At 42.1% G+C, this 17,122-nt stretch overlaps 1 protein-coding gene across 1 annotated transcript; it reads right to left on the bottom strand.

The window, feature by feature from the left end:
* Positions 1-3,027: 3,027 nt before the first annotated feature.
* Positions 3,028-14,306, bottom strand: LOC143149493 (uncharacterized). Its single transcript, XM_076316907.1, has 5 exons — positions 14,184-14,306; positions 13,952-14,126; positions 4,364-4,569; positions 3,773-3,880; positions 3,028-3,172 (listed from the first exon to the last, which is right to left on the bottom strand). Exons 2-5 carry the CDS (start codon positions 14,102-14,104, stop codon positions 3,028-3,030), a joined length of 612 nt encoding a protein of 203 aa, XP_076173022.1. The 5' UTR covers positions 14,105-14,126; positions 14,184-14,306.
* Positions 14,307-17,122: the final 2,816 nt, after the last annotated feature.

The raw sequence follows: 17,122 nt of genomic DNA, 5'->3' as shown, positions 1-17,122 counted from the left end.
GCGTCGACTCGGTTAACATTTGTTTCGGAGGATTCGATTCGTCGTACGAGACGAAAGTGAGAGACGGTATTAGATCTAACCACGAGTGTAAACTGGGAACATGGGCCAGGAATTTTTAAGCAATTAATATCGCGTAGATAATTCTCACGATCAAACATCCTTACTGTAATCTGGTCCAACGCGTTAGAAAATAGAAGAATTCTATTACGTTAAACGAGAGAGAGAAAGAGAAAATGGATTATCAGGACCGAGATAACATTCAGAACCGAAAGGATTGAAGACATTAGCTCGCGAAGACCCTGCAATTAATATTAATCGTCGAGAAACAGGACACATTGGCAGTCTCTGTCTCGAACGCGAGACACTACGAATTTCCTTCCCCGAAACATCAGGTTTAACAGTACCCCTTTGTTTGAAATATGGAACATGCCAGTACCTCTCGCGCGGAGCCTGAATTTCTCTCGGTAAACTCCTAAACTGCCTGGAACACGAAACGATCTTGTGCTCCACCCCCGCACCGTTTCACCACCGAGAACACCCTGCCCGAAGTGTCGGATGAGTCAGTACATCGCGTACCCTAAGAGTGATTTGTTTATTGATACACGTCGCGGATAGAGACTGACCGAATCCATCAAATATCACGGACAACACTTGTAGCTCTGTCAATGGAAAATAGGGACTGTCGATACGGAAGTTTGTACAAATTGCATCGTTCTGTTCGAAACGAACGAATACAGTGACAGTCACAGTGATCTTGAAGTTCGTACTCAATTGGACAAAAGTTAATTTCTTTTCTAGTCGTGTCTGACAACAAACAGGGTGATTTCTTTTTTTCGTAAAGAAGGTAAAAAAAATTGACTTTCTTCGGATGCTCGAGGTCGCTCGTGTATCTAACCAGAAGCAACTGGAGACCTTTATGAAATTCCAGTTTATAGACTTCTTTACGACGCATCTAGGTAAGACGTCTCGATTTGGTTCTGTCGATAATTTTTTATCTCATAACCAAAGAATTCACTTCTATCCTGTACCCAAGGTCACGTATATCCGCCGAGAAGCAATTGAGATAGATATTCGTTTACGAGAGATCTAGATAAGACTTCTCGATTTAGGTCTAGACATCATTTTCGCTCTCGTAACCAAAGAATATACTTCTTTCTTACACTCAAGGTTATGTATACTCCACGAGAGTTCCAAGTAAGAAGACTACTTCTTCCCTAATTTCAAAGGAATTACTTCTCTCGCGTACTCAAGGTCTTGCATTTGAGACACCCGTGACTCTATTGGGTAAACGGAGTCTTCCAGGTAAGAAGATTTCTTCTTCCCTAATTTCAAAGAAATTACTTCTTTTGCATTTGAGACACCCGTGACTCTATTGGGTAAACGGAGTCTTCCAGGTAAGAAGACTTCTTCTTCCCCAATTTCAAAGAAATTACTTCTTTCGCGTACTCAAAGTCTTGCAACTGAGACACACGTGACTCTGTTGGACGAACAGAATCTTCCAGGTAAAAAGACTACTTCTTCCCTAGTTTCAAAGAAATTATTTCTTTCGCGTACTCAAGATCTTCCAACTGAGACACACGTGACTCTGTTGGACGAACGAAGTCTTCCAGGTAAGAAGACTTCTTCTTCCCCAATTTCAAAAAAATTACTTCTCTCGCGTACTCAAGGTCCTGAGACACCCGTGACTCCGTTGGACGAACCACCGGTCCACAGATTCCCCTAGAAGACTCCCGTGAAGACGTCTGGATGTTCGGCCGTGAACTCGTCCGATCCTAGCGCGTTTGGCACGGTCTTCGATTTTAAAAGATCGTTTCCTGCGTCACAGCCGGCCCGCGTACCGTGTAACTGTGTACTTATCGAACAAGGCAGTTCATTAAACTCGGCGAAACTCACTTAACCCCACTTTGTGCGCAGCGACACGCTCGCGCGGAATTGGTGGCGGAAAATCGACGAAATAACTCCCAAGAGTCGGGACCGACTTGTCACACGGCAATTGGAGCCTTTGCAGTTAACTACCTTCGATTAAAGTGACTTCGCTCAACTATTAAACCGGCATGCGCCACGGACTGTTTTGAACGGTACCGTGCAGCCGGAACGACCGTAAAACTGCCGTTTAATAATCAATTATTTCGCGCTCCCTTCCATCGTCCCACTACCCACCCTCAGAAACGCTATTTACGAACCTAATCTCGAGACTGAATAAAATCACCACGCACCGCTGTGCTTCTTCGTCCACGGTTTCTTCTCTCGTCGAAACATCGCGAAACGGAGACGAACAACCGACGAGGAGTTCAAGAGAACGAGGTATCAAAGAATCGACAATTCCGTTACACCGGGTAGACACCAACGATCGGATCATATTGATTTATTGGAATTACACAACATGGCATACACCTATAGATTCCTGATGGCGCATTAAGTGAATAATATACGTAATTAGAGACCGTTGATGCTTCGAAATTGAATACACGCGAGAGCAACTCGGTCGATTTCGGATCAGTTATTATACATACATACATACATACATGTGCAATGAAATATTCTTCGGTAGTGTTGTCCTTGCACGTGAATTTTCTTTCGAAGGTATCGTTCAACCTCGCTCGCAGTAATTGCACGTTTCTCGTCGCTGTGTACGAAGAAATTGTGTATTTTGGAAAAATAGAAACAAAACGGTCACGTAAGGATATTTAACGGCAACAGTTGCGCGATATTTATTAAGCGACGGTTGCCGAGTCTCTTATTGGTACGGAATTCGAAATCTTTCGCGGGTGTTGTTCCTCTGGCACGAAACTTACGAGAAAGTGTTACGAACAGACTCGTCCTTTTATCGCATCGGCAACGTAAATAGGATTTGACGCGAGCTTAACAGCGTGAAACATAAGGTAGAAAGAGATTTATTCCCGTCTAAAGGAAGAGTGACGTAAGGCGAGGGCGAGGCGTGTAACTGGGTCGGGAAAGAAAATGAAGAGAAAACGCAATAAAGCGTGGGACGAAGGAACCTAATAATAGAACATGGCGCATCCTTAATTAATGAACGCTGGAAATTCGGTCTAAAATCCCTAGGCCTGCCGGACACGCGGAATAAATCAACGAACAATTTCCGTGTCTTCTCCCGATCGCTTCCGCTTCCAAATACTCTTCGTCCATCGTCGTGAAATCCCCCTGATTTGGCCTGGAATCGAGAATAAAAAAAAAAAAGAAATATTGAAAGATTTGTTAATACGTTCTTCGCGGTAGAAATATTTCGTAACCGGAGTGAACAGCAACAAGTAGCTGTAAAATTAACTTCGTACACGGTGTGGTTAATCGGCAGTAATTTGTCGCCATCTGGTTTACAATGTTGAAATTTCTGGTTTAGGTTCAAAGTTCTCTTTTCTCTTTCTTTGTCAAAGGGACCATAGTACTATCGAAACGTTCAAGTATACTGTACAGATGTAAATAAATGTTAGTATATAGTACTATATACTAACTAGTACTATAGTAATTTGTCGCCATCTGGTTTACAATGTTGAAATTTCTGGTTTAGGTTCAAAGTTCTCTTTTTTCTTTCTTTGTCAAAGGGACCATAGTATTATCGAAACGTTCAAGTATACTGTACAGATGTAAATAAATGTTAGTGTATAGTACTATATAGTAACATTTATTACGAAAGATAATTATTAAAGGAAAAAGAATTGGTTTTTCTCTCGAAGCACGATACAAGTTATGGAAACGAGCGTGTGCAATATTGTGCATCGCGAGTAGGGAGGTATACTTATTTCAAGTATCTTACGTCAGCAGTAAATGCAACAATTCTCCGACCAATCCCTCGTCTTTCATCGGGGATACAGCAACCTCGCAAATGTCCTTCTTCAAGCAACTCCTACCGTCGATATTTCGTCTGAAAATGCATCGTTAACAATCCTTCTGGTACCGATCGCGCGAATATTAAACGATACAACACGACACGTTTGCTATAATTAAATTGTAACGTCGCGGGTCGATCGAACGTTAAAATAATTAATTGCAACGATACAGGTACAATTTTCGTTGCACATCCGGGTGAAAAGTTCTCGATTATAAACTGTCCAAGAATATGTAACGATCGACGGCCAATCGTATTTACCAATTATCCGTCGATTGTTTAACGATAAACGACGAGTCTCCCGAATATTCCTACAAATATTCGTTAATTATTCCCGTGTATATTTACAGTCGGTAGATTCGACGCCGAGTACCGATTGATTCGCGATTGCAAATTCCCAGGTGCCGCGGGTGACGTTAATTAATATTATCGATGACCCTAATTTCGCGCGTTAAAAAATTTCTTGGAACAACGATTATTTTCAGGCGATGCCGGATAACTGGAATGGAGATCGTTCACCTGTCGAGTTCTCGTTCGAGGATATCGTAGATGGGCATCCTCTCGTCCCAGCTCGTGCTTCTACGACGTCGTCCAGACGTTGAGTCCTGGAAGAACTTCGTGAAGAAGGTCGCGTTGTCTGGCAACGCGTATTGGAACTGAAAGTTCTGGCCAAAGACCAAAATCTTGCCAGAGAGTTGCACCGGGACCGCGAGGCCTATGATCAGCTTCACAGACGAACGACGCATGAGTATGAACACGGTTCGATGCGAACCAAGATGTCGTAGAGATTGGAGTTTCGTGGAAAACGTAGAATCGTAAATTGGGAGTACCAAAATATTGGGAACGAGATTATAATTTTGTGTACTTTGGGTACTTGGAGAGATTTATCGTCTTTATTCGATGCCAAGATTTGCAACAACCGAGGAAAACAATTGTGTGGATTGTACGTATTTGTATACGATTGTGTATATTGTACGATTGACTACCTTGTAGTGCTCGTTCTAACTTGGATTTTCTTTTTGGGTTACCTGATCCTTTTTGAAACTTGGATTAAAGAAATTGTTCGTATTATACTTGTTATATTTATCTATACCGTATGGTTTATGTATCATTATCAAAGGTTAGTAATAATTGTAGGTCAAGTGTTTTCTTTTTGGAGTAATAGAACACTCTTTGAACAGGTGATTGCAGGGGAGTGCAAAAGACAATCACCAAGGTTGAAATTGTACTTCGTGATGGCTCTGACGGCCCGATAATTGATCTTCTCCAGAGCCCTCTTTAATTAAGCTTCTCTTGAACTACGAATAATTGAGTCTTCCTGGGACCTCCATTAATTAAGCTTCTCTTGAACTTCTGATAATTGAACCTCCATGGGACCCAAGCTAACTCAACCTTTCTCGAACTCCCAATAATCAAGCTTTTCTGGGACGTTCGATGATTGAGCTTTCCTTGAATTGACAATAGTTAAAGCTTCCTAGGAACCCTACCAATTAAACTTCTCTTGAATTCCTAATAATCGAGGCTTCTTGGTATCCCCAATGATCGAGCTTTTCTCGAACTCCAAATAATTAAAGCTCCCTTGAACCTCAACTAATTAAACTTCTCTTGAACTCCTAATAATCGAAGCTCCCTGGTATCCCCAATGATCGAGCTTTCCTCGAACTCCCAATAATTAAAGCTCTCTCGAACCTCGACTAATTAAACTTCTCTTGAACTCCTAATAATCGAAGTTCCTTATAATCCCTAATGATCGAGCTTTTCTCGAACTCCCAATAATTAAGGCCTCCTAAAATCTCAACTAATTAAACTTCTCTTGAACTCCTAATAACAAAGGCTCCCTGGAATCCCCAAAGCTGAGCTTTTCTTGAATTACCAACAATCGATCCTCCCTAGGATCCCCGACGATCGAGCTTTTCTCAAACTCCCGATAATCAATCCTCTCTGGGACCTAGGCTAACTGAACTTCCATCGAACTCATTGTCATCGCGCAATTATCAATCGAGTCTCACCATATCCCACGATGATCGAATTACTTTAAAATCCCTGTAAATTGAGCTTCCCTCGAGCTCCCAACAATCGAGCTTCCCCGTGCCCTTCGATGGTTAAGCTTCTCTGGAAAAGAACTCCCCTAACGATGGATCGTGATGTTCGTGTTTGAATCGCGGAAACTTTTGCTCGATGTTCTCGAACGATCGACGAACGGGGTGAGATCGATACGAAAGAATGAAACAATGTTCTCGAACGATCGATGAAGGGGATGAGATCGATACGAAGGGGTGAAACAATGTTCTCGAACGATCGATGAACGGGGTAAGATATTCTGTTCGATACGAAAGGGTGAAACAATGTTCTCGAACGATCGACGAACGGGGTGAGATCGATACGAAAGAATGAAACAATGTTCTCGAACGATCGACGAACGGGGTGAGATCGATACGAAAGAATGAAACAATGTTCTCGAACGATCGACGAACGGGGTGAGATCGATACGAAAGAATGAAACAATGTTCTCGAACGATCGACGAACGGGGTGAGATCGATACGAAAGAATGAAACAATGTTCTCGAACGATCGACGAACGAGGTGAGATATTCTGTTCGATACGAAAGGGTGAAACAAACCGACCACCAACGGTTTCAGCCACTTTCAGCCCTGTTCATTTTCATACGCGATGGAGCAATTTGTCCGAGACGGGGCTGATCCGGCGTTTGAAAGGGAGGCCGGGCGAAAAAAAAATTCATCACCGAAAGTACGTAAGCGTGTAAAACAGCCGGAGAATAAAAGCAGACGTAATCTCGGTTTCTTTGGAACGGCGGAAGGCGGATCGTCGGGAAGTTTGACGAAGACGTTTCGGTTTTTCTCGGCATCTGCAACCCCCGGGAAGAACGAACAGGCGTCAAAGAAACCCAACGTTGGGTGGAGGGTGGAGGGTGGAGGGGGTGGAGCGGCTCGGGGGACGGGGTGTGGCGAAAAAGAGGAACGCAATAATGCTCATGACTCGTTTCTCGCTTTGTGGACGAAAGAAACGGCCTCGGAATAGAAAACTGGACGCGAATCGAACGATACGAAACGAAGTCGTTGATTGAAACTAACCATCGGACTTTTTTTTGCCATTCGAGTCGAAGAAAATTACGCTCACTGCGGCGACGATCCACCGTTCAAACACAGTAATTACATTCCTGTTCGGAAGTCGCGTTCACGGTGCATTTGTCGAAGTTTTCATCGTGCGTTTTACAGAGGTTTCACAATCTCGCGAAGGATACTTTACGAAATACTCGATGTGAAGTATCTGGCTACTTAAAAAGAAACATCGTGTGTAAACAGAGTGGACGTTTCACTTTTGATACGACATTCTACCTACTCGATGCTTCAACGATGGTGTTAATATTCTGGATAAATTTCTTACCCCTTACACGAGTCACTTATACTTCTTACTTCGGATTTAGCGAGATATTGTTACTCGAATCATCTCGAGAGGGTTTTAAAATTCACCTGGAAACGTTTTTTCGCTAAACTTTCCTCGCTTGGGCTACCTCGGACTTAATTACATCGAGATTCTGGAAAATACCATCGAAACACGATGTACAATCTACGCAGACTATGTTTTTTTCAACGTTTTGACGAATACGTTAAATTATGTGTTTCAAATTATATGTAAACGGTCGATGACTATTCTTTCTTAACGTTCCGACGAATACGTTAAATTATATGTTTTAAATTACATGTAAACGGTCGACGACTATTTTTTCTTAACGTTTCAAAGAATACGTTAAATTACATGTAAACGGTCGACGACTATTTTTTCTTAACGTTCCAAAGAATACGTTAAATTATATGTAAACGGTCGACGACTATTCTTTCCTAATGTTCCGACGAATACGTTAAATTATATGTTTCAATTATATGTAAACGGTCAACGACTATTCTTCCCTAACGTTCCGACGAATACGTTAAATTATACGTTTTAAATTATATGTAAACGGTCAACGACTATTCTTTCCTAACGTTCCGACAAATACGTTAAATTATATGTTTCAAATTATATAAAACGGTATATGGTAACAGAGTTACCATATTTATACTTATTTATAAATATACTCCGTTATATTTAACGAGTGATCGAGGTATCGTCCATATTAAATATAACTGGTTGCTGTCGGCCTCCTCTCGTTGCGAAAGCAATTGCAAGAAGAAGATCCGCGAGGAGAGAGTTCTCTCGGCCGCGACTTCGCGGAATTGTTAACGTGGAACTTCTGCTAGCCGGTGTAAAGAATTCCAGCAACGGGAGAAAACGGGGAAGGTGAAAGTCGTGGAGAAACTGAATCGAGAGTTTACCACGGGATGATTCGCCTCGTCTTTGAACCGTGGCCGTGGAAGGATAAACGCGCCGGACGTAATGAGATGAAAAGTCTGAGGGGAAATGGAATCAAACGAACAGCGAAAATGGCCCTGTTCGCGTTCACCTGGAGAAAGAAATCGTGCTTACACCGTGAACCAGCGCCGTATTTACGTGCCTCGAGGCACGGCGGGGAATAAAAATGTGGCGCGGTTAAACGCGCGAACGGAGTGCCGTTTCAGAACGATTATCGTCGCTCGTTCAATTAAATCGCAGCATCGCGTCCAACGGAGAATCGATAAATAATTATTAGCCGCGATCGTGGAAGAATTCTTTCGCCACGGTGGTGGAACATTGGACGATCGACGAAACGTTACGAAATGTTACGAGTTACGAAAATACGTTCCTTTTGCGATGAAATATTTTAAATGCACGAAAGGGAAGAATTTTTGGTAAAATATTAAACGTGGAACTCTGCGAGAGTTTCTGATAGGGACTTGTTCACTCTTGATCTCTCCGACTGTTCGTTTGCTTGTTTGAAATTCTGGAAGCGTTTGTAGAATTTATTCACACTTTTATATCACAGGGTAGACTATAAACATTTACTCGATACGTACGTCTGGAACGTTTTTCATTATACTCAGTTATATGGATATTTATAGCGTATTTACAGGAATATATCTACGAGAACTGTTCGCAAGTGGAATCGGCCCGCGCTGACCAGACACGACCGAGGGAGTAGTATATGTCGGTATATGGTCAGCCACCTCGTTGATCGACTCTGGAATGCTTGTGATTGTTTCGCGAACGAGATCGGAGCACCACGAGGCTCGGGAACGACTTTTTTTTATCGTGTTTGTATTAAGAAGACCGATTGGATAGTTATTTAACCATTTTGCACTACGTGGGAAAATCAACAAAGTGTGTACGTGTATATAAACTATAGAAATGGGGACAATCAACGTATTTAAATATTGTATCTAGAAACTAAATATTCTATCTTTTCTACTCTGACCAAAGTTCAGATGGAATTAACAGGAAGTGTATACCCACAATTTATTTATTTAGTAGAATAATTGGTGGAGCATGCAACTATGAGAAACTTTGGCACATCTCTCGATATAAGTACCGTTTCCATTATCTGTGCAGAAAAATTGTAAAAAAATAATATACATGTCGATAAAAATCTACTCTAACCTAAGTTCAGATAGAATTAACAGAAAGTGTATACCCACAATTTATTTATTTAGTAGAATAATTGGAGGAGCATGCAACTATGAGAAACTTTGGCACATCTCTCGATCTAAGTACCGTTTCCATTATCTATGCAGAAAAATTGTAAGAAATAATATACATGTCGATAAAAATCTACTCTAACCTAAGTTCAGATAGAATTAACAGAAAGTGTATACTCACAATTTATTTATTTAGTACAATAATTAGAGTAGCATGCAAGTATGAGAAACTTTGGCACATCTCTCGATCTAAGTACCGTTTCCATTATCTATGCAGAAAAATTGTAAGAAATAATATACATGTGGATAAAAATCTACTCTAACCCAAGTTCAAGTAGAATTAACAGAAAGTGTATACACTCAATTTGTTTAGACAATAATCAGAGTAGTGTGCGACTATCCTAGAAAAACTTTGGCACACTTCTCGATCTAAGTATGATTCCCATTCTCTGTGCAGAAAAATTGTGAAGAAATAATATAAATATGGATAAAAAAGATTGTTTATCGACTCAACGATAATTTGCATCGAAACCTGTTTCCAACACCTCGCCACGATATTTAAAACTTCGAAATCGCGATCTGGTCCCCGTCTCGAATTTTTCTCTCCCCTAATTGTAGCTCAATTCCCCCCTGCCTTCATGGTGGTCCGTACGGAGTAATTTTTGAGCAAAGTTCCCGGTCGAAACTCCTCCATCGGAGGTAACTCCCGCGTCCACAATTTATCCGCGTTCAGAGCGGTCCGGCACTTTAAGTTTGGCCAACGTCCATCGCACAAAAGCGACTTGACGCGCGCTCAAACTTTTAATTGTCCTGTACCGAGGAGAACCGTGGAAGGTGTCCGTCCACGGGACACGTGCTCGTTCAAGCGAAGACACGGAAGTAATTGAAAGTCGTCGCACTTCTTTGCAGGTCTCTTCAGCGGGTTTCCTCGCGCGTTCCTTCTCACTTTGAAGCTGCGCTTTTGACGCAGTGCAGCTCCGCGTGTTTAGATACACACTGACCCAGAAACGATGAATTTTATTTCGCCTCGACTTGTCCAATCCTCTCCCCCTGACACCCCTTTCAAACGTTCGAGCATCGAAATATTTGCCATCGTCGTTCTCCCCCTTAACCATCCGCTCCGAAAATCTGATAATCAAACACACCGTCACGGTAGAAACGAACGACGATCAGACGTCGTCGATTTTCTAGCCCTTTTGGCGCACGACAAATTGTAATGACGTGCCGCTGCTCTCCAAGCTTCTGTCTGTGCATCGACCCGAACACGTCCCACAACCTCCTTCACCAAAGTTTTCCTCGCTTCTCTTCGTTCGACTTCACCGCCCCGACCTCGTATGCGCGACTGTTTGGTCTACGTTGCCTCTCTTAAACAACATCTGCGATTTTCTTTCTATTTGCTCGGGCTTTCTTCGTCCTCTTGATAAGTGTCGGGAAGAAACGTCCCCTTGGATCGGTCTTCGGCTCTCACGGCAGTGCTTTCAACCGTTCAACCTCCCAACAATATTATTCTCGATGTTCGAGGGGAACACCGGGTAGATAAACATGTTTTTTCTTTTATTAAAAAATCACCCGAGATTCTCCGTTCCTTTATCCTTCATTCTTCGTTTTTGTTTGCTTTTCGAGCGAGAATTTTCCCTCGTAATTTATTAGTTTTAATCCCGACACCGTGATGCAACGTCTCTCGATATTTCCAAATCGACCACCTACTTCGAATGCAATAAGACGCTCAATAATTCAACAAATGGAAATTAAAAAAAAAATCTTCGTTCCTTTCGCGAATCATTGGATATTGTTCCCTCGTAATTTATTATTTTTAATCCCGACACCGTGAAGCAACGTCTCTAATTGACTACCTACTTCGAATGCAATAAGACGCTCAATAAATTCTTCGAATGGAAATTAAAAAAAATTGTCTAAGCTCTCACGAATTACTGGATATTGTTCCCTCGTAATTTATTATTTGTAATCCCGACACCGTGATGCAACGTCTCTCGATTTTTCCAAATTGACCACCTACTTCGAATGCAATAAGACGCTCAATAATTCAACAAATGGAAATTAAAAAAAAAATCTTCGTTCCTTTCGCGAATCATTGGATATTGTCCCTCGTAATTTATTATTTTTAATCCCGACACCGTGAAGCAACGTCTCTAATTGACTACCTACTTCGAATGCAATAAGACGTTCAATAAATTCTTCGAATGGAAATTAAAAAAAATTGTCTAAGCTCTCACGAATTACTGGATATTGTTCCCTCGTAATTTATTATTTGTAATCCCGACACCGTGATGCAACGTCTCTCGATTTTTCCAAATTGACCACCTACTTCGAATGCAATAAGACGCTCAATAATTCAACAAATGGAAATTAAAAAAAAAATCTTCGTTCCTTTCGCGAATCATTGGATATTGTCCCTCGTAATTTATTATTTTTAATCCCGACACCGTGAAGCAACGTCTCTCGATATTTCCAAATTGACTACCTACTTCGAATGCAATAAAAATTCAAAAAAAAATTTTCTAAGCTTTCACGAATTACTGGATATTGTTCTCTAATCTCGCCTAACCATTATCGAACAATTACCGGATCGTTTCAGGTATAGCTCGATAATCGATGTCGTAAAATTAGCAACGTTTCGAAATTCCCGAAGGAGTGGTCCCCCTCTTGGCAAACCTTCGTTTTCACCTTGAGGGTCGCGCGAAACAGGCCGTGGAGGTGCTCTCTGTATCGATTCGTTGTCCCCCCCTCTCCTCGTTGTTCCCCCTCGGTTACCTTTAAACTCGAAGTTACCGTTCGTTACCGAGGGGGGCCCCCCGAGTAATTGAGAGAGCCCGGGCCAACGGCAGAAGCCAAGGCAAACAGTCCATCAGGACGCTTTACTCGACGGAAGGAAGAGTGAAAACTACAGAAAGAGTTTCGCGATTTAATTAGAAAATTTGAGAGGAGACCGTAGATAAGGCTCCAGTTAATTATCAGCCGCGGACCGAGCCGTTGGAACGAGACTGGGAAGACGTTCATCTCGGTTTAAAGTTCCTGCTACTTTTACCAACGAGGACGAACACGATTCAAGTCTTGTTGCATCACGGAGCAACGTCGAACACCGACCAGGATCCGTGTTCCTTTTCCGGTTGGTGACTTCCGCCCATTCCTCGAATCAAGTTGCATCCGGTATCGCGTTCAACGACCGACTAATTAATTCGCGAAACGCGAACTCGTGACTTTCCTCGCACAATGGAAAATAAGTTTTGTTCTTTCTAGGTTTATGTTCTGTCGAACGATCGGTGTGTAGTATTGGGTGTTTGTAAATTGATCGATTAACAATTGTTTTGCGGTGTAATAGGTTGCTCGATAAGAAATAGAGTTGTTGGGTTAGTTGTTTTATTTTTTGAAAGACGAAGTTAGTGTTTGACGAACGTGTGCGAAGTTTCGCGTAGATCTGTCGATTAGTTTGTGTATTTACGGTTGTTCAAACGTTGAAGTGTTCAATGTTGAAGAAACGAGAAATTTATTGAACAATTTAGTGTTTAGGAGGGGAATTCCTGAATAATTGTGGTCAGACTTTGGGGCACTTTTGAACGAAAATGTAATCGTGTGTTTGAATGAAAATGTGGTTTTGTATTTTAAGGAATATGTGTTTGTTGTATCTTCCTACAAAGCTTTCAGGAAAGTGTACGAATATAGTAATCGTAGAATTTGATAAAAGTGGAAGAAATTAATTCTTAAAAAGAAGAAACATCGTAAAAGAATGTATTTGGAAGAAACTCGAAGAGAGATGAAAATCCAAGTAACGATATTAATCGTACATTCGAAATATTTGTTTTACCGGTGTTGTCCTTTTTGGAGAATTTAATTAATTCTCCCATTTTCGTCCTGTACCGTAGCCATATTGCCGTATTCATATCCAATCGAGAAGCAATTGCTTTTAAAACTATCATACCGCGGTTTGATTACATTGAGTACTTGCTCCACCGAATTGTAATTCGCGATATCGATCGAGATTTATTTTTACACACCGATGTTACCCCGTTCGAGCGTACATTTTTCCCCCCGCCAGAAAAAAAGAAAAGAAGAAAGAAAACCAATTGTTTAATTCGAACGTTAATTAATTCACGGGCGCGCGAGTAATCGAGAAACATTTTTCGTCGTTTTTTTTAAAAACGGGACACAGTCCGCGCAACGAACGAGTTAAAAATAATTTCCCCCGAGGATCGAGTGGACACCGCGTAGTAAAATGTCGCAGAAGTTTCATTTAAACGATGAAGCTAATTTCCTGTCGGCTGGCAAACGGGACAGTGCGAGGGTTCCCAGGTGTATCCCGATCGGTTGTTAAATTAATTTCGATATAAGATATCCTACTTGGCGGTGTTCGGTGAATCCGGAACACCTGTTTACCGGGAACAATTATTATCGCGATGCAAACTAACCGACAAACGTCGAATGCGATTTCCTAACGGTAAAATTAATAATCCTGAGAGCCGTTCGATGCTATCCGGGCGAATCTCTCGTCGATTTCTCCGCTGAGATGTGAATAAATACCTTGAAATTGCCGCCGAAAGGATAAACAAGAGGCGGTGGATACAGATCCCTCTCATCTCGGTGTTGCTCGCTTTCACCGCTCGGAATCAGCCCACTCGCGAGAAGGCACAACAGAGACACCGTCCATTCCACTTTCATCCGAACAAACACCATCTCTTGTTGTTTACGTCTCAATCTGCGATCGATTCATTTACGGAGTACAAACGCAAACCACTCTTTTAACGGTACACACCTTCGAGGAATGGTACTTCAACGAAGCGACTCAACGACCCAGCATTCTTCACCTGAAGAGAGCTCGATGTTTTGGAAAATTTCACTCGTGCAGAGGTTCTGGATACAGAGATTTTGGACGCAGACACTGTAATCTTCATATTAAAATTACCAGATGAGTTAATTTTGTTATTCAAATTTAAGATACGCACCTTTTTATGGAGCTTCGATGACTTAGCAATACTTGTAGATAGTGGTTTGGAAAACTCACTTGGTGTATAGGTTTTGGGTGTTCTCAGCAGACAAGTAGACACTGTAATCTTAACATTAAAATTACGAAACAAAGATTCAATTTTATTATTCCAATTTAAGATACACACCTTTCGATTATGGAGCTTCGATGACTTAGCAATACTTGTAGATAGTGGTTTGAAAAACTCACTTGGTGTATAGATTTTGGATGTTCTCAGCAGACAAGTAGATACTGTAATCTTGATATTAAAATTACGAGACAATAATTCAATTTTATTATTCCAATTTAAGATACACACCTTTCGATTATGGAGCTTCGATGACTTAACAATACTTGTAGATCTTGGTTTGGAAAACTCACTTGGTGTATAGGTTTTGGATGTTCTCAGCAGACAAGTAGACACTGTAATCTTGATATTAAAATTACGAGACAACGATTCAATTTTATTATTCCAATTTAAGATACACACCTTTCGGTTATAAAGCTTCTACGACTTAACAACACCTGGAGACCGGATGTTTCAGAAAACTCAGCTCGTAAGTAAACTTTGAACACTCTGTATTCTCAGCATACACTGAAATTTCAATATTAGAATCACGAGACTATAAAACCATGTAATGTAGCGTACTATTTTTCAAGATACATACCTTTGAGTAAATGATAGTTCAACCAGTTGACTCAATCCATTATTCTTCACCTGGTGATCACTCAAAGTTTCTGGAAACACTGGTAGACCTTTGAGCATTTGATATTCTCAGCAGACACTGCAATATCGTTATTAAAACCATCAGACACTGATCTAATTTTAACATTCTCCATTGGTTAAGTCTTCGACGTTTCTAGACTCCGATGCTGTACCGATCGTTCTAATTTTAACGTTCAGCGCCCCGATCGTTCTAATTTTAACACCACTCTTTCGTTTAATCTTCAACGTTCCTGCACCCGGATGGTTCCAATTTTACCATTCCTCTTTCGTTTAATCTTCAACGTTCCTACACCCGAATCTTTCCAATTTTCCAACATCCTCCCGCTTACCCTGAACGTCTATCTTCCAGACCTAACCCGACCGTTCTAATTTTCCCATCCTTCTATCTGGCATCCGTAGCCTGCGTACCCGGACTCCAAACAATCGAGGTTTGAAATTCCAGCGAGGAGCTTTTCCAAAATTGCTGGTAAAACTCTGGAAACGCGCGTTACCCACCTGAAAGCTAATTTTGTCCTCTCGGTTCGCGCACAAAGGCACGCAGCTAACGCCGAACTCGCAACTCTCGGTGTCTGTCGTCCCCGGGCTGCTTGAACTTCCACTTCCTCGACGAAATTAACGTGTCATTCGTCAACTCGTAGCGTAGTTACACTCGAGGCCTCCGTGGCCGACTGTACCCGACCAAACGAGCTTGAATTTCCACCAGTTGGAAGATTCAACGACGAACACACGCCTACCTGTCGTCGGCTCGTCGATCCCCGTGAACCGTTTCGTCATCGGTCGCTCCGTAACCAGCAAGGAAAACAACGATATTTGTCCAACCGGGCATCGAACCTGTCGGTGGCCTCGAGCGTCCGTTAGACCTGTCCTCATAATCACAGCGACGCGGAAGTTGTCGAGGGAACGTCTAACTCGGGCTCGGGTGACTGGGAACGCGACAACTTCCGAATAAGTAGCGGTGCACGGGACAAGTTTCGGGAACATGGAGATCGCAGCTTGAAACTTGCCGCTTCTGGGATGACAAAGGGACTGAAATGCATATATAAACAAACGGACGGAGCGAACGAGAGAGAGAGAGAGATAGAGAGAGAGAGAGGGAAGGGAGACTACTTTCCAGGATCTAGGATGATAGATGCGCTCCTCGAGTGTACGATTATAGGTTGGAAAGGGTCGGTGAGCTCGATATCTGAGAATTTCAGGATCGCTATTGAAATTTTCGGGATCTGAGATCACAAAGGAAACTCTAATGTAGAGATAAACAAAAGGGTGTGACACAAGAGATAGACGATGTTTACTTTCGAACCGGAGGATCCTGGGATGGAGAGAGTGACGTAACGATCTCAATTGTTCGGAACTTGGGGATTGCCGATTGCCGCGTTTAGGGTTTGGCTTCGCGAAGGGAGCCAAGAATTGAATAGGGTGTCGGAGAGGGGTCAGAAAATGACCCTGATGTGCATTTTAATCTCGTTCGGTGGGGAAAGATACCGATCGTTGGGAAACTCGAGGAGTCGGTGGTTGAGAGTTAAGGGCTTTGGGGTCACCGAGGACCCGGGGCTGCGGAAATTGAACTCGAAGGGAGAGTTTAATCGGAAAGATTGCACCAAGAGCAATGTACCGAACTCACTCGGAGGAAACTTGGGAATTGTCGGACGAAAATTGGAGGATTTGAGGTAACAAAGGGCCTGAGACGTAGACATTGAACTCGAAGGGACAATCCAGGGGTAAACTTGTTTTCAAGATGTGCACTCTGATCGGAAAGATTGCAAGATGCAACGTGCGATGTACCAAGCTCACTTGTTGGGAACTTGAGGATCGTTGGTTGGAGATTTTACGGTTTGAGATCACAAAGGGACCAAGGTGTCTAAGAATTGAATATTGGAGGGACTAATTCGGTAGTAAAATGATCACGATGCGCGTTTCTAAGATTACAATCGTCCAGATGATTGCAGAATGGAGAGAGTGATCTATCAGAGTCAATTGTTAGGAACTTGGGGATAGCTTGAGA

This window comes from Ptiloglossa arizonensis, chromosome 7 (genome assembly GCF_051014685.1).
Source record: "Ptiloglossa arizonensis isolate GNS036 chromosome 7, iyPtiAriz1_principal, whole genome shotgun sequence".
Lineage (NCBI taxonomy): Eukaryota > Metazoa > Arthropoda > Insecta > Hymenoptera > Colletidae > Ptiloglossa > Ptiloglossa arizonensis.
The sequence above is the reverse complement of the archived record's forward strand: the minus strand, read 5'-3'. Positions and strand labels throughout refer to the sequence as shown.